The sequence below is a fragment of the Callorhinus ursinus genome, unplaced genomic scaffold, assembly GCF_003265705.2.
Source record: "Callorhinus ursinus isolate GAN/ISIS: 27379988/994484 unplaced genomic scaffold, GSC_fseal_2.0 scaffold28, whole genome shotgun sequence".
Classification (NCBI taxonomy): domain Eukaryota; kingdom Metazoa; phylum Chordata; class Mammalia; order Carnivora; family Otariidae; genus Callorhinus; species Callorhinus ursinus.
The window spans coordinates 3,274,002-3,300,234 of record NW_027397090.1 but is presented as its reverse complement, the minus strand read 5'-3'; the positions used below and the strand labels follow the sequence as shown (position 1 = coordinate 3,300,234).

Genomic DNA, 26,233 nt, shown 5'->3' with positions numbered 1-26,233 from the left:
GACTGAGTTTGTTGCTGAAACCTTTCTTGATTTGGTACTTACGGGCACGGGAATAGTATTTGAGCCTATAGAGAAATAATAGGTTATTAAATGTCAAATGTATTAAGAACAATTTTCTTATCAGCAAATAAAGTCTGTATAGTTCATATTCGTTCTTTGCCATCATTAGAAGTGATCCGTGACCAATTTTCTTTTGATTGAAAGATACTGAATAGTAGAAAGCAAGAAGAGGAAGAAAAACAGCATCTCCTGGTAGCGCCACCTAAACACAAGCACAGATAACATTTTGGCAGAAACTTAATGCTTAATGTGACATACTCATGATTACATAGTTGGTTAGTAACAGCACTGGGACCTCAACACAGAATCAACAGTCCTTGCACATCTGAATCTTTCTGATGGTGGCCACTGATATCTCTTGGTGTCATGTTTATACATCGCTGGCGCTGTACCTGTCTTCTCATTGATGTTTACTTTGCCATGAATTCCACATATTTGTGTGTTCCCATCTCCTGCCTTTGACAGGATTGTAGGAGAACAGTCCTAGAGTGAAAGAGAGAAGCTGAAAAATAGTTCCAGACTGAAGGAGACTAGAGAGACATGACAAAATGCCACGTGTGATTCTGAACTGGATCCTTTGGCTATAAAGGACATTTATTGAGACAACAGGTAAAACTTGACTGGTGTGTGTGGATTCAGTGGTAGTCATGTTTCAGTGTGAACTTCCTGGTTTGAATAGCTGTGTTGGGTTATGAAAATGCCCTTGTTTGTAGGAAACACACCAAACATTTGGGGGTGATGAGGTGTTATGTAGACAGCTTACTCTCAAGTGTTTGAGGAAAAGTAATTTCTTCTACTGTTCTTGCAAATTTGAGGTTGTTTTCAAATAGTAAAAACCAGAGGTAAACCAAGCAAAAATAGGAAATGAAAGCTGGGAATGAGCTGGGGGGGCGCAGTAGAAGAGATGGACTAAAATAGCTCTGGGAGAAGAGGAGGAAGGATTAAGGAGAATTAGTCTATTTGGAAGAGGGGGTGGAAACAAGATGCTGACATAGTTGACAGAGACTAAAGGTGGGGTTGGCAGTGGCTTTGGAGAAGTTGGCACATTAACAGAAAAAGGAGGGGTATGTGGAAAGATGAAGAAAAAAGAGGGTGGGGAAGAGAACTAATATTTATTGAATGGCTTCCCTGGGCATTTAAATCCCATTTAACTCTTACATAACCATGTAGGATGAGAGTTTTACCCACATTTTTAAAAAATGAGCAAACTAGAGCTCAAAGAAGTTAAGTAGCCCAAAGCAATACAGCTGCTAAGCCAGAACCAGGATTTAAATCCCAGTATATGTGATTCTAATGGCAATGGGATGGTAGAGAAATGGTCTCAACAGGTCAGAGAAGGGAGATTATTAAATTTTTTTTTCCCTCAGGGATTGCAGTGGGCACAGAGACCAAGTGAGAAAATGATTGTAGGAGTTTGGAGGTTGGGGTTGAAACCAGGATTTGAATAATCTGAAGAGATGTGTTACTTGAAGTTATGGGAACATGGCAGAAAAAAAGGAAGAGAAACATCAAGAAATATAATTACTTGTAGATGAGAAGAGACAGAGGAGGTCAAAGAGGCATTTGCAGAAGGCTTGAGGGATATGATAGGGCAACTTCTAAGATGGTATCCAATGATCCCACCTTTTATTATTCATACCCTTGTGTAATGCTCTCCCCTTGAATGTGGGCTGGATCTAGTAATTTGCTTCTAACCAATAGAATACAGCAAAAGTGACACAACATCACTTTGGCGATTAAGTTATAAACAATGGTAACTTCCATCTTGCTGGTAGATCCTTGTTGGTTTCAATGAAGCAAGCTGTCATATGGGAGAGGACCAACAGTCAAAGAACTAAGGGCAGCTTCCAGTTAACAGCCATCAAAGGATAAACGCCTTAGTCCAACAACCTTAGAGACACTGAACCCTGCCAACAACCAGGTGAACTAAGATGGAAGCAGATTCTGTCCCAGTTGAACCTTGCCCGAGCCTTGGGCCCACACTGTGATTGCAGCAGTTGGGACTTAGGCATGGAGGACCAGCTAAGACGTGTCTGGATTTCTAACCCGCAGAAACTGAAATAATAACGCGGGCTGTTTTAGGTCGCTGAATTTTGGCATACAGTGGATGTTCGTTATTCAAGGATTCCACACTGCAAAATCACCTATTCACTCAGACTTATGTGTAATCTCAAAATCGATACTCATGGTGCTTTCATGGTCATTTGTGGACATGTCCAAAATCGTGAAAACTTTGAGTTGCCTGATGTGCACTTTCCAAGCTGAGGTCAAACAAGGAGAGGTTCTGCTTCTTGTTTCCGTCTCATACAGTAAACGAGTGTCTTTTTCATGCTCAATTTAGTGCTGTGTTTTGTGTATTTTTGTGATTTTTGTTGGTGATTTCACTGTTTAAAATGGTCCCCAAGCATAGAGCAGAAATGCTAGTGTTCCTAAACACAGGAATTTCTCCGTATGGAGAAAATTCATGTACCAGATGAGCTTCATTCAGGCATGAGTTATATTCAGGCTGTTGACTGCAAATTCAATGTTAATGAAGCAACAATATATATTAAAGTGTATTTATAGAGAAACACACATTGACTAAGGTTATGTGTTGATCAGTTCATGGAAACAATATGATCAGTGGCTCACAGGAACCCAACCCTGTAACTGAGGAGCAGTGGGTCAGCATTTGCTAATCCAGCGTCCTCAGTGACTTTATAGGACATAACTACCTCAAATAAAGAGAATCGACTAGAATTTGTTTTGTAGCAATAGATAACGAATACAGGCAAAAATGGGAATTTAGTTCACCAATCTAAGGAGGAAGCCTTTCACAAGGGGGTCATGCTCAAGCATCAAGGGTGCAGTTTGCTTACAAGGGGTAAGGCTAGAGAGAGTACTTGGCAGTGATTAGTGTCTGCCATCTAAGTTATCATTAAAATGGTCATATATCAAAAAGAAATAATTTTGCCTGGCCCAAGAGATTTATTTCGGATGAATGCGAGTGAAACTCTGGAGGAAAATTGGCCTCACAAAGCAGTCTCTTTGCTCTGTAAAGCCCACAGCAGGGTGAGGAGTGGTATGTACAACCCAAAGGTCCCAGCTCAGTTAAACTCTCCGTGACTGTCCAGGGTGATGAAAGCTGGGGTGGCTCTGGGCAAGCACACTGTCACTGCCCACACAGGGAGATGGTGCAACTGCAAGAGACGCTGCGGAAGAAACAGCCCCTTGGGAGACTTGACATGCCTCGCCACAGCTTTTCTATGATCTGGGGCTGAAAGCTTAACATTTTATTTTATTTGCTTTTAACTTCAACCCATAACATAGTCTTTTTGATTTTGTTTTTTAATGAGGCTCCCAACTTCATCCTGGATCCCTACTCCTAGCGCCACCTGGTACTCCAATGAGTGTGCTAAATCCCTACCTAGGGATGAGTCTTGTATAATAGGTAGCATTGGTGTCTGCATGTATAGGTTTAGAAGTTACATGAATCTCCCTATTGAGATTTTTGAGTTGTACTGAGTTTTTCTTTCTTTTTCCACTCTACCCTGTAAGTGTGGCTCGATGGACGTGTAGTTTGTTGCTTTCTAACAGCTGTAGAGTATGCCACAGAGTATATTCACCACATTTCTACTCATCCTCTTCCCTAGTGTTGGACTCCTAGCCTGCCTCCAGTTCCCACTACCACAGGCAGGGAAAGGGGGAGATGAACAGAACAGTTCACCTGGAAGCATCATGCTCTTCATTTGACCATAATCCCTTCTCTGTTTTCTCTCGTCCTTCCACCTTCACTGGGTAGGGGACAATATCCACCAGGACTCGTTCCTAGATTGTGAGAACATGCCATGTCTCACTTTCTGTAGAGCAGCTGCTCCTTTGATTACTCCGACCACTTTTGGAGAGGCAGAGGTACAGATCTGTTTAGATTTTTCTTTTTTTTTTTTTTTTTTTTAAGGCACAGGGGCTAATTCCCAAGTCTGATTTTGCCTGAAGGCTGTATAAGTATGTATGTGGGGGAAACCCAAAACTAAAAATAAAATGCCAGTTACTGTATTTTGATTTTAAAATAAATACACGCCACCAAAAGGCAAAGGACAGAGAAAGGAGAAGTTGACAAAAATCAAGTAACCACAAAAGCCACAGGTAGTTCTGTCCTCAAGTACCAAGTGCCAAGCTAGACCGACATCCATGTAAGTCTTCGGCAGAAGTGAAGCTAGAGACTCTTACTGACACAGAGAAAAGACAGCCCGTGACTTGTGGAATCAATTTTTATTTCTGAATTATACAGAGAGGCTATATATATATATATATATATATATAATATGGTGGTGTTACATATCTTTATATTATTAATCCACGCTATTTATGGAGAAATTATTTATTTACCAAAACAGAGTCTAATAGATACTTTATTCTGAGCAATCCAATACATGGTAGAAAAACTTTCAAATATATAAAAGATTAGTCTGTGCACATCTAAATGTTTCTAAGGGAGTAAACTACCGAGGCATTGTGATTAGATGAGCTGCAAACATAGTGCCGTAACCAAATACTTAAAATGACATCCTAATAACACAGAAGCTTAGAGTAGCGACTTCCTCACACAAGTTGGAGTGTATCTCAGAAGGTAACCCCACAAAACATTGTATGGCTTCAATAAGGAACTTCAGGATTTTCTCCCACACCCAGCTATTGCCCTCACACAAACTTTTTCACTCCTTGATAGTATCTTCTGTGTAGATTTATGTTCTTTCTTAATCAAGGAGCTAAGCAAAGAATGGTTGCCACCTTGGGAAAACAAGACATTTGCCCCACGACCCCTTGATTCCCTGAACTACAAACCTACAAGAAAAGTGTAGAACCATTCCCAGAAGTCAGAACCAAAGCAAGAATGCTCAGAATGCAAGAGCTAGATAGCTACTGATGTGAATGTTTACATCTGTCTACCTATCTGCTTAGGGATTATTTTTTCAGGATTCTTCTAGAATTCTATTTACTTGGACGGAATTTACAGAGTGGCTTTTCTCTAGCACGTGCAGTTAAATTAATGTGTCTTTTTAAGATAATAAAATAGCAGATGCCTATCGGAACAGTGATGCAGCCCATAGAACAGCACGAACAAAATCAGTGACTGGGAGAGAGGCTCATAATTTCCATGAGGGGAGATGAAGCTTCCAACAGAATACCACCTGAGTAGTTTTCCATGAACAGGCTAGACAAGCTCAAGGAACATGTGAATGGTGGGACTGTTGCTGTGTCCGGTTGAATATAACAAGACTCCTCCATCAGTAGCTCTGTGTCCTCAGGCTTGCCACAACTGAACACAGCCCCGATTTCTTCATTCCTTTCTGTAGTTAGGGGGCCCACTTAATTCATTTTCCAAAATGGGACAGAGCTGAGCAAAAGGGAGCACTGTCAGTAACTGCGCCAGAGCAACGGTGCTCAATGGGTGAACCTACCAAATATTAGGTCACTGGTCTTATGTCAACACTGAGCTCTGGGAGAGGCATAATTTGGGCTTCCAAAGGTGGAGCTGGGCGGAGAGAGCGCACATGTTCTGGGGTTCTTCTATTGGATAAGACAGATGTTAGGAGGGAGGAGACCCAAAAGAACACAGTTCAGCAAGATGCTCTGTTGAAAGGGACACAGAAGGGAACTCGGTGAAGTATGGCTCATGGAGGAAAGAGCACTGACCTGTGTGTATGAGCACACGTCTGGAAGGTGGGTGCGAGGCAGACATGAAGTGAATGAGGTCAGCCACATCCAGTCACCTGTACAAAGAGGTCTACCTCAAGGTGTTTGAAAGCTCCTGATACCCAGGGCTCAAGTGCCCCCAAAGCTCTCCTGGATGTAGCCACCACCCCAAGCCCATGGTGGAACCCTGGCCTCCACTACATTTTTACTGTTGCTAGCTCATTAGTAACAGGTGATACCGGAGAGTAAGAACGGCCCTCCGAATAAGTCCAGGACCTCGGCAGCCCCCCTAAACAGCCAAAAGCCTTCCAAGCAGGCTTCACTTGGGGTAATGTAAACGAACCCCGAGCCATGCTTTTGTGGGGAGGACTCCCTGCCTTTTTCAGCAGGTCATTTATTTTACCAAGTACAGAGGCCAACATACTCTTTTTAAAGAATAAATGAGTTTGCAGGCTTCCTTATACATTCTGTTACAGAAACTCATATCCAAATCCTAAAGGGGAGAAGGGGGGAGAATGGGTGCACTGGGGCAGGAAGGGCCCAGAGAACTCTTTCTATAAAGAGAGTAAATTGTTTAGGCTTTGCAGGCACGGTTCAGTTCAGCAGCTGCTGTAGAAGTGACCCCAGCGAGTTTGCGACCCAATTCGTACGGCCCTGTCGCCACAAAACTTTATTTACGGATACTGAAATTTGCGTAATTTTCACGTGTCGTGAAATATTAAAAAGAGGTTTTTTGACCCCAATGTGAAAGCCATGCTTAATGAGGAGGCTGTGTGAAAATAGGTGGTGCGCTAAATTTGGCCACGGCTTTGCCAAGCCCTCTGCTTGAGGCCTGCGGATTTGAAAGCATGTTGGCATTTTAAAGGGCATGTGAAGACTACACAGAGGAATTTTGCGAATGATCTCCTATTTCATGTTAGAGCTCTGATCAGATCCAAGTGATTGAAAGCAGATTGAGATAAATGAAGGTTCCCAAATAATGAATTTCTGAGCGGGCCACCTTACACCCGAGTCCTTGGCACTTACAACGTAACATTTTGAATGAAGTTGACGGCGTGAAGCGCAGAGAGCTACCAAAAAACGCCGACATCGACCCTTAAGTTTCTCAGCATGGAGGTTCTCAACATTCATCGGAGAAATAATGATTTCTAAAAAAACCAATTCACAGAAAACACGACGCCCGATTTGATAACTAGAATAAAACTGAGGTGAATCTGAAAACCTGGGTCCCCTTGAGACGTTAGAGACGATTCACGGGGACAAGAACCAAGGGGGCACACTCAGCGGATGGTGGCTTCACACCTGAGTCTGGTTTACAGCTGTGCTAAGCGAGCAGAGGGTTTTAAAGGCAGAGTTCTATGGGGGACACAACTTGCCTGGGGAACGTTGAGCCCCAGGTGTTTTAAGCCTAAAATGACCACCAAGGAGAAATCCAGCCAATATCTGGAAACGGATCCACTCGTGACTAAGAGTGGACGGAAGGTATCTGATTGGTCAACACCAGTCTAAGAGAGGAGATACCACTGCACCAAGGGCTAACAGAATATCGAAGTGGAAGGTCCTATTGTCTTGCTAAGGTTCAACTGAAATCTTTGAGGCACGTAACTGGCAAAATAGGAAAATACACACAATTTCATAAAATATGTGAGGAGTAAACAAATTCCCTTACTGTTATTCCCCTTAGAAATTTAGAATGGCACCAGGTAGTGCAAAGTGGAAAAAAGGAATATCAGCCCTGTCTCTTCCAGGTAGGTAGGCTTCAGCAGAATCACGAAGCAGGAGAGTATCTTCTTCCAGCCATGGCCAACTAGGGCTTTCCTTTTAGCTTCAGGTCAATACTTAGGGAAAAAAAGGAAGAAAACAATGAGAAATGTGAGCAACTGAATACGAAACATTTAGTGATGATTCGGAGTGGCAGGTGTTTGCTTTTTCTTCCCCCCTCAAAGGACTTACTGAAAATAAATCATGCAATCTCTTATGCTAGAAAAACCTGGTAAGTCACAACCCTCCCCTCGTTGCCAAGGCTTTCCCTAAAATGTGGAATCTGTTTATTTTTTACAAAGCTGTTTCTGGAAGCATTTTACGCCTCTTGAAATGATCTAGGGAGGCAACAGACTTGTGTGAGGGCTCATTTCTGAAGTGGACTAAGGAACATCATTGCATTTTGGGAAGGGATCTACCTATTTCTAGTAAATGGCCTTCTCTTGGGGGGGCAAATCCACGATCTGCCTGAAATAAGTAACATCTGATAAGTGCTACATAGCAAGAAAGTGGTCAACAATGAAACAACGGCAAAACAAAAACAAAACCCGCAAAAACAAAAACAAAAAACCCAAAATAAAACCAAACCATAACACTTTCTAGAGCCAAAGAATTTGTTTGAAATGGGTTAGCCTAGCTGATTGAGATGGATTCTTACAACCTAAGAAAAGGTTGTTTTTAAGAAAGTCTCGTGGGTTCCCAAGTATCTAGAAAATAATTCAAAGAATCTCCTTGGGCCACCATCTACCGCCACTTACTGAACCTATCAGAACTTCCTGGCACCTACCAGAGAAGAGAGCTCCAGCCAGGATGCTCAAAAGAACGTCAGCTACGAACAAAGAAAAACACCATTTGAAAGAGGCAATTTGGGAAGTATCTGTGGATTTCACTGAGACCTGCCTTCCTGGCCCTTCCGTCCACACGCCACACAGGTTCCTGTGCTTTGCTGGTGGGATCTGTAGCAGTGGAGGGGTTCCTTCGTGCATCTTTGCCAAATAAAGCCACTGGGGGCCCACGCTGCCTGCCCATCTAGTTTACAGGAGTAAAAAATATCTTTCCTTTGAAATGCCTTCAGTTCTACCACTTATTAGCTCGGGGCCTTGGCCGAGTTACCTACCTTGCCTAAATGTCTATGTCTGTATCTGTAAAATAGACTACTCCCACCTCTCTCAGGGCTTGCCAGGGATGAAGTCTCAAGTGTTTTCAGTTGTAAGTAGGAGGAGGAGCCTGAATTGTAGTAGAATAAGTAGTAGCTCAGGGTCTTTTTGAAAGGGGCCCAGATAAAAATCTGAAAACAAACAGAACACTGTAACCAGGATGCCTATTCTGAAACACCTCATTTTTCACTTTTTTTTTTTTTTTTTTAAGATTTTAAGTAATCTCTACATCTAACGTGTGGCTCGAACTCACGACCCTGAGATCAAGCGTCCCATGCTTCACTAACTGAGCCAGCCAGGTGCCTCCACACTGACTTTCTGGTAAACCTTCCAGGGTTTTTAGAAATGTATCCCTTCAACTTTTGGTAAACAAAAAGCTGAAACACGAAAACCTATTTACACAGTTTATGGAAGAAGCCAGAGATAGTCAAAAGTGGACGATTTTTAAGTAAATACAGGAAACCACACTGAAGATTAATTTTTGAGACAACAGTTGTCCTGTGGGGCCAACGAAGCTACCAGCAATGCTACTAATTTAAGTTTCTCCCAATAGTACCACATCCCCTGGATTGGATACGCTTTTTATTTATGTGAAAATACTTTAAAAGCATACACAAGTCTTAGGACATGAACGAACAAATAAAACCCAAACTTGAAAGGGAAGGAGACAAGCACCTGGAGATACTTCTTAAAATAGAATGCTTTGGGGGAAAAGTTTACCTTGAGTCAATTACAATACAAAAGGAATATCCCTCCCCTTTGGGCAGGTGGGCTGAGATTTCTAGAAGCAACTTTCCAGGGAGACATAGAAACTACAGGCCATTTTGGCTTCTCACGTGTGTTAAACGAGGTTCCTTACAAAGTATCTGACAATATTGTTTCAAGATAAATACAAACTCTTGTGTTTTCTGGAGGAATATGGGGGATAGGCAGAACTTCCCTTCTTTCTCTAAGGAAAAGGAGAGGGGCACACTTCATTTGAATCTTGGCTTGATTGAACTCCTTGAAACAGCCCTTGCAGGTTATCCATTCTGTACTCGCTACAGAAGGTGTAAAATGCTTCCACGCAGGAGCCAGACAAAGGTAAATGAAGCCCCTTAGTCTTATACTAACGAAAGCCAGAAATCCAGGGCTAGAAGTCAGCATAAGAATTTCTTGGCCACTCTTGCCCCTCAGCCTGGATCTCATCCTTTGCGCTGGGATCAGGTGCCTGATAGGAGCTTGGGAAAGACAAGGCTGAAGAAAACGGAAGCGAGGTGAAGAGTATGTTCTAAGAAGCGGGAAGTAACATTAAGCTTTGCAGCATCCCTCCCTCCCCCGTGCCCAGCCCTGCAACGAACCCAGACAAAAAGCAGTGCTCTGCCCCCTCCCCCCCCAACCCAATGAGCCCTACGTACAAACAAGGAGCCAAACAGACAAGACAGACAAAGGAGTGGGTAAGCCCGCAGATGTTGCAGCCGGGGCCAGCGAGCGACCACCCCGCCTCGCAGCTCGTGAACTGCGGGCCTAGGACTCGGCTCGAGGGGGCGCTGCTTTGCCGAGGGAGGGGAAATCTGCAGAACGAAGGTGGCCTAAGGGACTCTGTTTTGGCCTTGCAGAACTTCTGTGTGGCAATCTGCTTGAAGCAATTGTTCGTGGGACAGGTGAAACCTTCAGAAAAATAGCTGTGTGATTTCCAGAGGTCCCCGTACAGCCTTTGTTCTTTACTCTTTCGTGGGGACCTTCTCTCCGGGGTTTTTGCCCATAAACTTCCTTAAACTGTAAGGTCATCGCGGTCCCCGCAGAGCTGCTGCACTATGATTTTCCATTCTTGCTTGGGACCTCGAGGGAAAGGGGGTCCAAAGAGAACAAAACACGACACTAGCTGCCACATTTAAGTCCCATCTTTGCCCCTCCTGGATTCCCGGAAAGGACTGCGTTAAATTCTCCACAACTCAAATCAGGTTGGGAGCCGTCAGCTGGATGGTCAGGTTCCCTCGGAAAGCATGTTGGTGACCACACTTTAGTCCCTGAAACTGACAACTCTGTTCCCGTAGGCAACGAATGTTGTCCTCCTCGAGTCTAACCAAAGTTAGATCAGAGGCTGCACACCCATTCCAGAATTATGACCACCTCTCTCTGATTTCAAAACCACTGGCCCCGGGACTGTAGACTCAAATCCCAGCTCTGGGACATTTTTACAACTGTAAAATGTGGGACTGGTCAGTTAATCTCTCTACGCCACTCTTTCCATACCTGTAAAATGTACCTCGTAGGCTTGTCCTAAGGATAAAAATCAGATAATGTGCCTGAGGCTTTTCACAAAGAACCCGGGCACGTGGCGACCACTCAACTACGTGTTAGATTTCCATTTCTCACAGGATGAGGCCAGCTGGACTAGCTCATTCCGCAAGTTCCATCCAGACTCCGCTGCCTCTTGGAATTTTCAAAACAAGGACCTCTTCTCCCCCATCTGCCAAATATGAGGCTCAAATGGAAGTGCCAACTTTCACTAAAATGATGTAATTCAGAAAGCAGCGTTGCATTCCTCCTGCCCAAATGCTCTTACATCTGGCTCTACTATTCATTTTCTGCCCGATTTTGGATCGGAAAATTGAATGCCAAGTAGATTTAAGCTGTCCTTAAGGGCTGTAGTAGTGATCATCAAAGAGATGGTGTGAAGCCGGCACATTTCTCTTTTAGGGTTCTGATTTGAGAAATAGAGAACCTGAGAGCCGAACATCTGAACAGAGTTTACCCAATCCTTGATGTATTTGTATTTTCTTTCAGAGACCAGCCATACAATGCTACAAGTAACCACACAGGTGTTATGGATGGTGAATTCTTACTCCTTCTCCATGGAAGACATTTCTGGATCATTGTAAAGGCAGCTAGTTCTGAGTGCAAGGAAAAACAAAATAGGAAGCAAGTAAACATTTTCTCCACTGTTACCACTTTGTAAGCACAACAGACACGGCATTTTAAACTGTTCGATGTTGTCTCATTGCTAATATGGAACAAAGTTACACCTGAGTCTCTTACCATCGGTTTTGAAACATAGTAACTGCCCATGATTTGAAAGCATAAAAGGAAGACTGAAATTCCAAACGGCTCTAGTGGTCTCTTCCAGTCTTGTTACTTTTTCCTGACTTTTCAATCTACCTTATTCAGAAATCATGATACTGCAAATTTTTATTTGGAACCCAAATAACATACTTTATACACAAAGGACAGTCCCTCTCAAGCAGCCTAATTTTATTTGCACAGGAACACAGTTAACTTTCACTCTGCACAAGAATGAGGATTTTCCCAGACACTAAAAGAAAAAATGCCAGTGTCAGCTTTGTTACAGAAAAATAATAGGACACTCACTACTATCCGGCTGAGCTGCGTTTGGGTAATAAGAGTGAATCCTAAGATTAACCTAAACTGAATGTGTCCAGAAAGAAAAATGTAACTATATGAAATAATGAAATGAGTTTTGTTACAATGTATGAACGTGTTTATGCTTTTGGTGAAATATTAGCTACTTCTGATAATCCATATTGGTGGGATTCCTCTGTAAGCAATTTTCACATGTGTTTTATATTAATTTGATTAATAGTACATTTCAACTTTTACTTTCTCCCCTCTGGTCATATTTTATTATTGGCAAACAAACTACTTAAAGAGATTTTATCTTTTTATTTTGTTTTTTTAAAAAAGATTTTATTTATTTATTTGAGAGAGAGAGAAAGCAAGAGCACGCGAACAGGGGAAGGAGCGGCGGGGGGCGGGGGGCGGAGGGGGAAAGAACCTCACCGAGTCCGTGCTGAGCACGGAGCCAGACTTGGGGCTTGATCTCAGGATGAGATCATGACCTGAGCCAAAACCAAGAGTCAGATGCTCAACTGACTGATCCCCCCCAGGAGCCCCTCTATGATCTTTTTAAATGAGAGAGTTTCTTTTATAATGTGAATTATTTCATTAGCTAATACATCTGTTTGAACACAAGAGGTTCGGTTATTCACATTAGGCATTTTGTTGAGATGGTGGAAGGCGATCTCCCTGGGCAGGCTTCCCTCCACCCCCTCCGCCCCTCTACCCTTCTCACTGGTGGTCAGGTATTTTTATGGTGGATATTTGGCAACTTGAGTGAACAAGGACAGGCAGGCAAGTGTCAAGAGTATGCTAAAAAAGCCTAGAAAAGCTGGAATGGAATCAAGAAGAGGTATTCTTCTTAATTTAGCTTTTCTGTTTTTTTTTTAACTTTGCGTAATCCTTACAATGAGAACAGCAATTTGCAATCCATTTAATACTGTCACTCCAAAGGCAGCTGATGGATTCTTTACCATTTTCAAAATAAGCATGGCCCCCTATACCCAACTAGTCCTTCCCACGAATTTTCCTTCCTGTATAGATTATCAAGTTTTAAGGAAAACAAGGCAGGCTGAAGAAACCACCTTCTGAAAACCAATTAAGAGGTGGTGTGTGAGTACATGAGGAAAAGGTGAATGTTTGAAAGTAAAGCAAAACAACAGAAAGATGGGTTTTGTTCCCTGGCAAGATAGATATTTGCCTTTGGTTAGAATCAGCCTGAAGCTTTTAAATAGAGGTCATGTGGAAGGACAGGGTATGTCTGTTAATAGAAAGAACCTGGGTTATCTGGCTTCTAGAACGTAACCATATGTCTGCTGATGGTGACCATGTTTTCTGAACCCCAAATCATCATGTACCGTCTGCCCAAGGATTGGGAGCCACTTCAGAGGCCAAAAGGTAGTTAAGGAGATGTAGTTAGTATGCTGAAATGGCAGGATTTAGGGGCACCGAAGTCATCTGTGGGGTCAACAAAGTAAAGTTCTTGACCCTTACATTTTGAAATGTGCAAATATATTTCAAGTCCTCACACATGTAATGTCACCATCAAAAGAAGGAGGATCAGTTGGAGGGGAATTCAGACAGGTAGCTTATCCACTGAACCCAAAGCAAGCGCATCGACTCCTAAGACAAATCTAGTTATTTTTGTTCAGGCATTTACATTAAGGGGGGGATTCTTGGAGCGTGGTCCTCAGATGGGCAGCATCGGCATCACTGGAATGGGTTAAAATTACAGATTCTCAGACTTGCTGACTCAGAAGCTCTGAGCTGAGTCCCGGGACACTGTGTTGGAGCAAGTGCCCCAGGGATTCTGCTGCACAGCGAAGTCTGAGAACCCCTGCTCCACGATGATGAATGTAATTTTATGCACATTCGTCAATTTATGCAGCGGAAATTTACGGAGCATCTATTATGTACTAGGCATACTTGGTGCTTCTGTCAGGAAGGAGATCAAGTCATCTCTGGACCACCTGAGACCATGTGGATACCTGGGGAGGGAGTGTGTAGGGGTGGGGAAGAGAAGAGAGGGAAAGATCGGAGAGGAGAGAAGAGAAAGCTACACAAGAAACCCAGAGTGATAACTGCTTCACTAGGTAGCTAAGCAGGAAGGGCAGAAATATGGAGGGAGGGAAAAATTCTACTGAAGGAGGTGAGACTGTATGGTACTAATGAAAGAACATGGCAGTATGACTTTACAAGGGGTTTGACTGGAAAATTACTGATTTCCCTCCCCTCAGTCTTTGGTCTTGAAAACACCTCTTTAATTTTATAAATATGTTATCACCCCAAAGAAAAATCTGAAAGAGAAACTGATTGCTCTTTCTGTCTCTGGGGAATCTCATGACACCATGCAAACTGAGTGCACATAAATGCTAACAGGGCGCATTACGCCAACATCTGGTTCCTTGGTTCCTAATGTCTTCCTTTTTTTCCCAACTTCTGGTTTGTAACAGTTGGGTCAGAGGCTAAGAAGACTCTGTTAGAGTAGAAATTCAAGTACTTTTCTGAGTATTGTTAGTGTAAACGGGAGTCAGTTATCTTGAAAGAAAACCAAAAGGAATATTATAACACGAAACTATACTTATGTCAATGTTTCTAAGGCAAATATCTTTCCTTCAATTAATTAATTAATTAATTTCAGTATCTCTCTCTTTTTTTTTTAAGTGAGCTCTGTGCCCACTGTGGGGCTTGAACTCATAACCCCGAGATGAACTTCCAACTGAGCCAGCCAGGCGGCCCTTTTCCTCGAATTTTAACCCAAAAGATCCATTCTATAGGCAAATAATTCTACAGATTACCTGCAATAAAAATGTGCTGTAGGAAAAAAAAATATCTCAGTGGATTGTTCTCAGGAGGAATGGGCATTTACACTTACATAGAAAATAAAACCTTATTTATTCAGAATTTGTAGCTGTTTGGACAGGTTTCTGTTTTTGCAGTATCTACTAAAATGGGAACTAGTTATAGAAATTAACAGTGTAAGCACATTTAAAATGGAGAAGAAACTTTAATATAGTAAACACTCCAAATAGTACTTGTCTACATTTGATGCATAGTGTCAGAAAAATTAGTTTTTGGACTTGGAAATAAGAAAAGGAAATTACTGGATTTTCTTTCAAAGCAATGCTGAGTTGACTTTCTGCTGATGGGCTATTTTACAGCTCTTCGGGGGCCGAGGTTACTTGTACATTTTTGTCAAAGAGAGATGCAAATAATTTCTGTCCAGTGGAAAAGATAATCCTAGGTTAGAGTTTATTGCCCTATGGGACACTGATTCACTTTGTATCTAAACCAATAATCTTATCCTAACATTCCTTGATAAATCACCCAACGAGATCTAGCTTCGCAAACGTTCTTTGAACTGGTTTTAGCACTTCACCGGTTCCTTCATTAAATAATTAGTTGAATAAAATCATTGGCATGTATTCATTTCATAGTTGCATTAAAGTTAAGATTTTGCTTTTTTGAAAATTATACTTTAATAATAGTAATGATTCTTTTTCTATTCATCCAAATAGCTCAGGAGTATTATTTTTTAAGCAATATTTCCAAGTCACTAAATAACATGCGTAAAAATATCTTGGAAGGTCACAAAACGGGTTCTACAAAAATATTCCAAATTTCGACATGTCATCATTTCTCTCCATTAGTATGAATTAGTGAGCTCTCATTGCCTCAAAATATCTAACAATCATGAGGATGTTATGCTGTGTGGCAATGCTGTGATGTATTCCTGGGCTGTGGTGCCAAAAACTGCATGTACGTTAAAAAAAAAAAAAAAATGAAACCACAGTAACAAATGCGTTCCTTAAGGTAACCAAGATCACAGGTTGTATAAATAGACTGTAGTATGGATACCAGAAATTGCATGTATCGTGGGACAAAGGGAACATTTCAAGTGCAGCATTATTATTAGGATGCAAGAATAAAACACCAGGCATGCAGGTCTTCCCAATTCATTCCTGAAGTGCAAGCCAACATCACACCAGCTGCTGAATGAAAACCAAGTCTTACTTAGCTGCTTCTGATGCTTCCCTCAGTTCTTCATCCAGTCTGCATGAGCAAAAATTATCGGTGTAGAAAAGAAACAAAAAAGAAGCAAGCACAGCGTGAGAGAGTCACCCAGCAAAGCGGAGCCAAACATAAGTGGACCATATGTGCTTTTAGAAACCATCCTTTGGAGCATCGAGACATGCTCCTTCGATTAGACATGGTGCCATTTCGTCCCATTTGGTGTTTCTGTATGTTTACTTTGCAAATTCCTTCATAAAGGTGGATATACAAGTTGCAAGGAGATCAGAAACATGCTGGCTGAATAAAGCTGAAAACATCCACATCAGTCTGTTGGGTACAGTTAGAGATAGCTTGCAGCCTGGGCCAAGTCAAGGGTGTATCTGGTTTAGTGGGTTTTGGTTGCAGATTAGGCTGACCTCAACAGCTTTACACACAAGACAAAGACCCGGAATGGTGGACTACAAGGGGCTGATAGAATGACCTCTCGCTCTGGTAGCATGTTGAGGTCACCCACGAGTAAGACACTGGCGCACACACACAGAGGGTCCAGCATGAACTGTAGCTCGGGAGATTTTACCTCACACTTCTCTTATAAGATCTCTCTTCATCGTACCTTACGAGATAAAAAATGAATGCAATGAGGAAAACGAGCAAACAGATGGAGAAAATGACAGGTATGTGGTTTAAAGAACAGTCAAAACATGAGATCAAAAGCCTACCCCCCCCTCACCTCCCCCCAAGAATAATCAAATTGCCTTTTGGGAGAAAACTTATTTTCATTTGATATAATCAATGGTTTAGAATTCGTAATGATATACAGCTGATCCTCATTATTTGCAGAATCTGTGTTTGCGAATTTGCCTACTTATTAAACCTTTACCTGTAACCCCAGGATCAATACCCGTGGCACTTTCGTGGTCACTTGCTGACTTTCACTGAGTGGCAAAAAATTTGAGTCACCTGATGTGCACGTTCCCAGCTGAGGTCGAACAAAACAAGGCTCTGCCTCCTCATTTTACCTCTTGTGCTGTCAACAGGCGTCCTATTTGCAGTCTATTCAGTGCCATGTTTCCCTGGTTTGTGCTTTTCGTTGGTGATTTCGCCATTTAAAATGGCCCCTAGGCATAGTGCTTCAGTGCTGGCTGGTGTTCCTAAGCACAAGAAGGCTGTGATGTGCCTTACGGAGAATATATGTGTGTTACAGCAGCTTTGTTTAGGCAGGAGCTATGGTGTCATTGGTCGTGAATTCATGGTTAGTGAGTCAACAATATATATCAGATAAGGTGTCTTTAAACAGAAACACACATAGAACAAAGTTATATATTAACTGGCTAATGAAAATTAACCAGATGCTTGCAGGAACTTAGCCCTGTTATTTCCCCTAGGAACAATGGTTCAGTATTTACCAGTCAGGGTTCTAGAATATCACTGCCACAAATAACAAGAATGGACTGTAATCAATGATTAAAAATCTGATTCCAGATTGGGCAAGTTTTTCTTTCACGTAAGCCCTTTGATGACAAGCTCCATCCCAGCTGAATACTGGCCTTGGGATTGGCTGAGACCGGACTCTCCCAATGTTATTGAGTAACAGGAAGGGGCTATGGCTCGTATCAATTTGAAAATGGCATAACATGAAAATGAGACAATGGGGGCCAGGAACAGAAGTGGCGGAAAGGACATCCAGAGAAGATGTGTTGCCCAGGACAGAAAACATGGACACAGGGGGAGGACATGGATGGCTGTCAATTTCTGCCAAATGGAACCCTTCCTTCCGAAGAAACTTCTCCTGAACGGGAGCCTTTGAAAAATGATGGGTGTCGATGAATGAAAAGTGCCCTGGACATGTTTAACTTCTCATTTAAATGGTCCCATATGTTAGTCCCTAAAAGCAACATCAGTATAATAAATAACATTCTGGATTGCCAACTGAGGCCGGGAGGCTTCCTGAAGGCATTATGTACATTTTCATTCAATCCTCGGGAACTTTCTGTGAATTGCCCCCAACACATCGCATTTTCTGGATGCTGCAGCTGAGACATGGAAAGTTTTAATAAGTTGCCTGAAGTCTTAGACACATTGGGGGACGGTAAGAAGATTCAAATCTAATGCTAAGTCTCCAACACCCATTCCCTTCTCTTTTTCCAACTGCCACACCTCGGAAACATTACTATATTGCCTAGAAAGTGGCCATTTCCCCTTCAAGAGAGAATGTCCTTGTCATCTTTTGCAAATGAGACAGTGTTATAGGAGGTGGGTGCTCCAGTCACTTTTTTTTTCTCATGACCCTGAGATCAAGACCTGAACTGAGATCAAGAGTCCGACACTTAACTGACTGAGCCACCCAGGTGCCCCTCCAGTTACTTTTTTTATTTAAAGAGTAGGAGTAGCTCTGGAGATGGGGATGTACCTTCTTGAGGCAGCAGGACAGAGCTTTGAGGTATGCTGGGTGTGGGAGCCCCATAAGCTAATGAGGATCAAAGCCATGGTTAGAATTATAGAAACACTGCTTGATTCGGCTGAGCCAACTGGCAGTTCTGAGCCAAATCACTATCCTGTGTTCACCTTGTATCAGCACAAGGAAAACCAAATGCATCTGTGCCTGAGCTTTGACTTCAGATAGATACTTTAAGGGAGGTCAAGGAAACTATTAGAAAAGGGGATGGGAATTCTGGTGCCAGGCTGACCTGGGTCTGAATTCTAGTTCCATTTCATCCTTGCTCCTACTTACACTTTGCATAAGTAACTTTTCTTTATTATTAGCTTCCCTGATCTGCAGATGGGGGTTTACTGTGGAGATTAAACACATGATATAAATAAGCATGTCTATGCCCAACAAAGTATTGCCGCTAAACGCAAGTCCTTTCCTTCCTGTTTCTTTTCCTTTTTTAATTAATTTTTTTTTTTTTTTTTTTAGTTATGGGACTCTTTTGGAGTGCAAATTGGGAGGTCCATTTTGCTATCCATCTTATGGAGGAAGGGACGGGGCGGGGGGGCAGGGACAGTTATCCTTGTCTGTTCTCTTTGAGCTAATGCTTAAATTCCTCCCATTTTTAATCAAATAAAAAAATAAGTGAATCAGACACAGTGGAAGAAAAGCAGGATCCACACGAACCACAAAACAATGGTTCCTTGCAACAATGAACCAAACAGGAGGGTTCCCATTTGTCAGTATCCGTATTTTTAAGTCTCCGCTCCAAGTGGTCGGTGTCAACTGTTACTCATTATTTTCGCAGCATGATCCAGCGACCTTCAGTCTCCACGCTCCCTTTTCATAGGCTGTGGCTCCATTACCCTGTCCCGAGGAAGGGGGTCATCCCTAACCACACCACCTACCACCTGCCTTACCTTTCACCTGAAGGGAACCGTGTGAAAAAGGATGTAGAAGAAAACAGAGAAAAGGCAGTCCCCCCTCCACCCCGTCTTTTCCCAGGGTCATGCAGGTCAGTTCTTTCTATAAGGCAACACGGAAAGCAAAACTATGCTCAGACCCAGCTGTTTGTGTGAGAGCGGGAGACACAGGTGGCAGATTCAATGATTAATGTTAACTTCACGCTGTCCCCAAAATGGTGGCAAAATTCAAGGTGAAATGAGCAGTAATCAATAACCCCCAAAAGAAGATGATGTGAAAGAGGATCTGAAAGAACAGAACAGTTCTCTATGGGTTATGAGAAAATATCTATTTATTGGAAAATATTAAATATTCATTTTAAATAGAAGATAATGCCATTTCCCCAGTATTCCAGAAATGAGTTCTTTTCTAACCTCCCTCTCCAAACATGCAGTATTTCTTACCAAATCTTGAAAACCATCCAGACTTACTTGATGATGCTCTCTGGAATATGGATGCAATCCATTGGGATCAGCCCACTGAGTTCTGATAAGCTATTGACATATTTAATTTTACTGCTGAATTTTGAACTAAAAAAAAAAAAGAAAAGAAAAAAGATATCATTAGTGGCTACTTCATCCCTCCTAAGGCTGTTGCCTCTTGAAAATCCTGAAAAATGCAACACCTTGGCCCAGCACTTACTAAAAAGAAAGGCTATATATTTGAGTAGTTACAACATGCCAGATATTGTTTTAAGTGGTTTATATTTATTAACTCACTTATTTCTTCTACAGCCTAATAAGGCAGGTGCTATTCTTCTCTTTCTTTTAAAAAACATGCTCCTAGGGGCGCCTGGGTGGCTCAGTTGGTTAAGCGACTGCCTTCGGCTCGGGTCATGATCCTGGAGTCCCGGGATCGAGTCCCGCATCGGGCTCCCTGCTCAGCGGGGGGGTCTGCTTCTCCCTCTGACCCTCCCCCCTCTCATGTGCTTTCTCTCTCTCTCTCTCTCATTCTCACTCTCTCAAATGAATAAATAAATAAAATCTTAAAAAAATAAAAAACAATGCTCCTAGTGGTCTTTTTTTTTTTTTTTCCCATTTATTTTAAGTAAACTCTATGCAACACCTGGGGCTCGAACTCACAATCTTGAGATCAAGAGTCACATGCTCTACTGACTGAGCCAGCCAGGCATCCCATTATTCTCTTCTTAAATATAAGGAAACTCAAGACACAGGGAGTCAAGTATTTGCCCACGGTCTCACCTTCAGTAAGTGGTAGAGGCTGGATTCAAACCCGGGCAGTTTGACTAGAGTCTACACTCATTTTTTTTAAGTATTTTTATAATTCCAGTTCGTTAACCTACAGTGTCGTATTTGTTTCAGGTGTACTATAGAGTGATTCACACTTCCATACATCACCTGGTGTTCATCACAACACCTGCGGTCCTTAGCCCCCATCACTGATTTCACCCATCCCCCCACCCAGAGTCTACACTCTCCACCACACATGGCATGGCGCCCCGTGGTTCCTGCCACTCTCCATAGTCATTGGTTTATGGTTTGTTTGGCTTTGTTTGCTTATTTGTTTTCACCAAACAAAAATCTTGTCATTAGTTCTTTCAGAATTTCTCAAGGTTGACTTATTTTATTAAAGTATATGCAAACTCGTTCACCTCTTAAGGTTTTAGCTTCAATATTTTTTTTTTCTTTAGTTTTTTTCTTCTAATTTTAAGTTTTAGCGGGAGAGTTCATTCCAGATGCTCCAGTGTTCAAAAACATGTTCTGGTAACTGAATCTGAATTACAAACAGCTTTCATCTAAACATTATCATGTTAGATGTATGTACTTGTACAGAAAACAACATGAAATACCACTGAAAATGATCAAGGAATTTGCCTCTGGGAAGGGAGTAAGGGACAGGAACTGGAAGTTGTTGAAGGAAAAACCTGGTCTTGTCCTTAATGATTGGATGTTTTATAAGAAGGCATTTGTGTATTATTGCAAACTAACTTTTAAAATTCATTATTCTACTTGAAAGGGAACTTGACCAAGCATTGACTGAACTTTCCAAAGAGTTCCCCATGAAAAGACCTCCCCCAGTCTACTGACCATGCTGAGCTGTCTGCCTCCTGTTCAACTACGAGGCATTCTAGAAGGAAGCATCTGTAGGGTCGTTTCTCTGTATATTTATCTTTCACGTTGTACTTGCAGTTTGACCCTGGGCCACTGGCTGTGACTTGTGAATAACTTTTGTCTTCACACAGTCACTGTAGGCCTCCTGATAAGTCGTGGGTGAACACACACCACCAGTGATATGCTTGCTGCGTGAGGCCTCTTGCCCTGGACTTTCTGAGCTAAATTCAGGTTCTGATAAAAGATGGAATGGGGGGCGGGGGAAGCTTCCATCTCCAGGGTTTTATGTTCACTAGAACGTACAGTTCTCCAAGCACGCCATATTGTCTCCTTCTTGGTGTGTCTGTACCTCCCATTTCTACCTGGTTTCAGCTAACCAGTCCTGTCGGTTCTTCCAAACTCACCTTGATGGCTCATTCTTCTGGAATGCCTCTCTTGACACAGACTCTCGGCCTTTCCTCTCCCTGTTGTCCCAACCTCACCTGTGCCCTGAGTTATCACCACCATGCTGCTTCAGTGCTGCCCTGTATTGTAATTGCTTACCTGTCTGCTTATGTCAGCTGCCAGGCCCTGAGCTTTCTGAGGACAGCAACTGAGCTAATTAATCTCTCAATCTCCACCTCACCTTTAAAAAAAAAAAAAGGAACTTCCCATCTACCTCTATCATAGGAGCTACCCGATAGCAGGGAAAAGACCTGGAATATATTTTAGTGACCTCTTTTTTCAGGTCTGAAAATCGGTTACGTTCATACAGACTGATTCACAGGGGAATCTTCAAAGAGGGTCTCACAGGATGAGACTGTAGGATGCAATGTTTAAGTGCTTGAAATGTGTTTTCTTTACAGTGAGGCAGACAATTGGGTTCAAAGCCTGAGTCTATCACTCATTGACTATATTACATTAGACCTGGGGTTGGCAAACTACAGCCCATGGGCCAAAGCCAGCTTGCTGGCTGTGTTTTCCAGCCCTCCCGCTACGAATGGTTTTTACATTTTTAAAAAATATTTGAAAAAATATCAAAACAAGACTATCTTATGGCATGTAAAAATTTTTAAGAAATTCCATTTCAGTGTTCCTATATCAAGTTTGATTGGAAGACAGCCACACTTACTCATCTACATGCTGTCTATGACCGCTTTTGACCCAGCGTGGCAGCGCTGAGCAGCTCTGACTGAGACTAGACGGCCCACACAACCCAAAATATATACCATTTGATCCCTCACAGAACGGGTTTGCTGGCTCTTGCTGTAGACAATTGATCTGACCTCCCTGAACCTCAGGGACTTTTCCTATATAAGGGAAACAGTAAACAGGACCTCCTTCAGAGCACTGTCATTACAAGTAAATGAAATAATGCCTGTAAACACCCAGTAAATGTAAGCCATTGTTTTCTGTAATTTACCACAATACTATTTGCTATAATTTTATTATTATTGCTGGACTTACTGTCTTGAAGCTCCCTTCAATAAATAATGTTGGATTGTAATTATTTTTCAGTATTCTTACAGTGACAAATATTTGGTTATTTATCAAGAAACATATTTGTTTTATAGTTATAACACCCAAACTATTACACAGACATCAGTGAATGAATATGAACACTAATGTTTACTTTTTTTACCCACTAAACTTAAAAAAAAATTTTTTTTTTTATTTTTAAGTAACCTGTACATCCAATGTGGGGCTTGAACTTACATTCCCGAGATCAAGAGTTACATGCTCTACCACCTGAGCCGGCCAGGCATCCACCATTAAACTTTTTATAAGCTCTTCAGTATGCATTGATTCGTACTCTCCTATCAAAGCATTTTCTATTATTAAAATAAATGACTTTTTGTATACCTTAAATACTTCATATTATTTTTTAAAGCAATTGAACACAGTATGGTAGAGAACTAAACTTTGCCAGAGGAAAACTAGGTTGAATGTTGCTACTCAGTTGTTGGAAGTAGGAGATGGAAATGCTGCACCTATGCAAGTGCACACTGATCAAGAAAGGATGGATGTGGAAGGCATAGGAAACTCTATGTAAAAAAATAAATAAAGGTTTTTAACTTTTAGTTGTTTTTTTTTCTTCCAGAAGTGATCAGAATGTTTCTTAGAAATTCATTAGTAGGGGCGCCTGGGTGGCTCAGTCATTAAGGTCTGCCTTCGGCTCAGGTCATGATCCCAGGGTCCTGGGATCGAGCCCCGCATCGGGCTCCCTCCTCAGCCGGAAGCCTGCTTCTCCCTCCCCCACTCCCCCTGCTGTGTTCCCTCCCTCGCTGTGTCTCTCTTTCTGTCAAATAAATAAATAAAATCTTAAAAAAAAAAGAAATTCATTAGTAATTAAAATAAATAAAATAAAATAAAATGGAAAAAAAAGAAATTCATTAGTAACTTTGAAACAGAAAACTTTCAATTTATCTAATCTGCATCCGATGTTGGGTAAGACCGTATTTTATTTGGAAGTTCTCTAGGAAATACATACTGTCCCTTTCATTTAACTGTTCCAAGTCTTACTACATTATGAGGCATGTGTTATTTTTCTTTGCTTCCTCAAAACGTAAGGTTGTATGGTATCGAACATAACATAGACGATAAATAAATATTCACTGACTTGAAACTGAATTGAAACCAAGAACCCTCATGGGCAATCAAAAAAAGCTCTCAGAATGACTGCCCAGCCTCTTTCCCGAAGTTTGGTGGCCTACATGATATTTGCTCAGAAGAAGAATTAGGACAGTCATTGCTCCTAATTCTGCCCTTGGTTTGTCTTTATTTTCCATTGTGGTGTTATTCTGCCTTTTCTATTCTCTACAAAATACCGTATCACTTTAAAAGTATTATCTACGCTTCTGTAATGCGGCATGGAAATCCCACCACCTCATTTTCTGTGTTATAGCAAGCAATATAGAGGTCACGTTTTGTAAAAAATGGGGGAAAATAGTCATTATAAAATAATGCCCACTCTTACTTAGGGTTTCTTGCTAGATCATCCAAAATATCTTTCCAGGAAAGCCAGAGGCAAAATGTGTCTTCCTAAATACTCTCTCAGTTTATGAATTCTTGTTTATAGGACGTATTTTGGAAAACTACTAGTCGTACTTTTACTTTTTCTATAATAACAACATACCTTATAAAAGGTCGTGTCACTGCAAGGATTGTTCTGATGAACCAAGATGGGTGAACAATGATGAATGATTTCAGATTCTTTCGCAATCTGTTTTAAAAAAAGAAAAAGAATTACTCATAGCCCATTTCCAGTAGGAGTTAAAACAGAAAGTATATCCCCAAATAAGAATATTATAATATTAGAGAGTTCTAGGTAAGTTACTATCAACTGATGAGAAGGTATAGAATGACCATGATTAATAAAAAAATACTTTCTGAGATATCACTTGTAACTTGTATGATGCCAACCTCATTTTCCCATAGGAATCCATGTAAAATAGAATGCTTGTATTTCTACAGTGCTTAAATCTAGAACTATCACGGTATATTTTTGCTTAACGATGCTTTTCGTTTTTGCCAGCATTATCTTTACTATTTTGAAAAGAGCACACTCTTACTAGCAACTTAGCCAATTTATTTGATTGACTAAGCCTTGGTTTCTTCTTCTGTATTATGAAACAACTAACAGTATATCATGTGGTTATTTGTCATTCAGGTTACCATTTTAACGTTCTTGACATTCGGGCATGTTTTTCAGCATTAGCAATGCTACTTTATAAATGTTTGGATCATTAAATGGATCTTCGTTAATATAAGATCATGCAAGGAGCCACATCTAAGGGAATACCACACTCATCATAGACACCATAAGTCTGTATATTTATGATAATTTTCCTGTGGTTGGCAATATAACAGGTTTTGTTTTAGTCCAGCCAGTATGGACGGAAGTAAAATATCTTGAGGAAAAGGCACCAAATGGGTGAGTGGTTATCTTGAATTATTAGTGAATAATGAAATACGAGCGCAACAGTTGCCCAAACCAAAACAGTCCCACTGCACATAAGCAGCATCAAGATCATGTGAAACCAGTAAAGAATCATGACTACTCCGGTTTATCAACATAAATTGCACCTCCATGTGGCAAAGGCATATGCATAGTTTAGGATAGACTTGGTCATCAGGTTTGAGATGAAAACATCTAACGGAATCTAGATTTATTTCAGATTTGGGGCATCAAGTGACACTTTTCTTAATATTTTTATATACTTATAATTTATTATCTCAGCTCTGCATAGTTCAGTGTTCCTAAAACGTGATTATGTTCTTGGTAGATGACAGGGAATTAGAAATGGGAGTTACCGAGGAAGTCAAAACAAGGATTAAATAATGGAGCCTACATACCGCCTGTCAATCATCTGGTAGCATTTCTTCATCCAGCCCAGCCCTGGCATCTTCCGTCTTGGGGTTGCTCCATTCAAGTATACAATCATATAGTCCTCAGCTACCATCAGCTCTAAAGTACTTATTACATATCTGATCACAGGAAGGAAGAGGAGTGTTTTCATTTCCCCACGTGAAACAGTTCATCTTATTTACACTCTAATTATATAACACTTAAATTATAGGGAGTATGCCATTGAAGAATGGTTGTGCATATTACCTCTTTACCTTGAAAAGAATGCAGTTTCCTAAGATGATTTCCCTGAGAGTGAGTATTGCTCATTTTATTTGTACGGTCATCTTTTTTTTTTTTTTTTTTTAAATGCAGGTACACTAAAAAAATGTGTAGGTTAGAACCAGAATTTCAAAAATGTCGACCACGTTATCATATA

General features: G+C 41.3%; 1 protein-coding gene across 6 annotated transcripts in view; it reads right to left on the bottom strand.

Annotated features, from left to right (window-relative positions):
• Nucleotides 1-4,302: 4,302 nt before the first annotated feature.
• The window catches only part of PRUNE2 (prune homolog 2 with BCH domain), a 258,870-nt gene continuing 236,939 nt past the window's right edge, over nucleotides 4,303-26,233 (bottom strand). Inside the window, exons 14-20 of one of the 6 annotated variants that reach the window (XM_073878052.1) lie at nucleotides 25,803-25,934; nucleotides 24,583-24,669; nucleotides 19,827-19,925; nucleotides 16,582-16,617; nucleotides 16,005-16,043; nucleotides 11,483-11,530; nucleotides 4,303-7,574 (exon numbers count right to left, since the gene is read on the bottom strand). In XM_073878052.1, the coding sequence (XP_073734153.1) occupies nucleotides 7,544-7,574; nucleotides 11,483-11,530; nucleotides 16,005-16,043; nucleotides 16,582-16,617; nucleotides 19,827-19,925; nucleotides 24,583-24,669; nucleotides 25,803-25,934 (472 nt within the window). In that variant the 3' untranslated portion in view covers nucleotides 4,303-7,543. The remainder of the gene's footprint in view (nucleotides 7,575-11,482; nucleotides 11,531-16,004; nucleotides 16,044-16,581; nucleotides 16,618-19,826; nucleotides 19,926-24,582; nucleotides 24,670-25,802; nucleotides 25,935-26,233) is intronic. The other 5 variants (XM_073878054.1, XM_073878053.1, XM_073878056.1 and 2 more) reach the window with 5 other exon arrangements.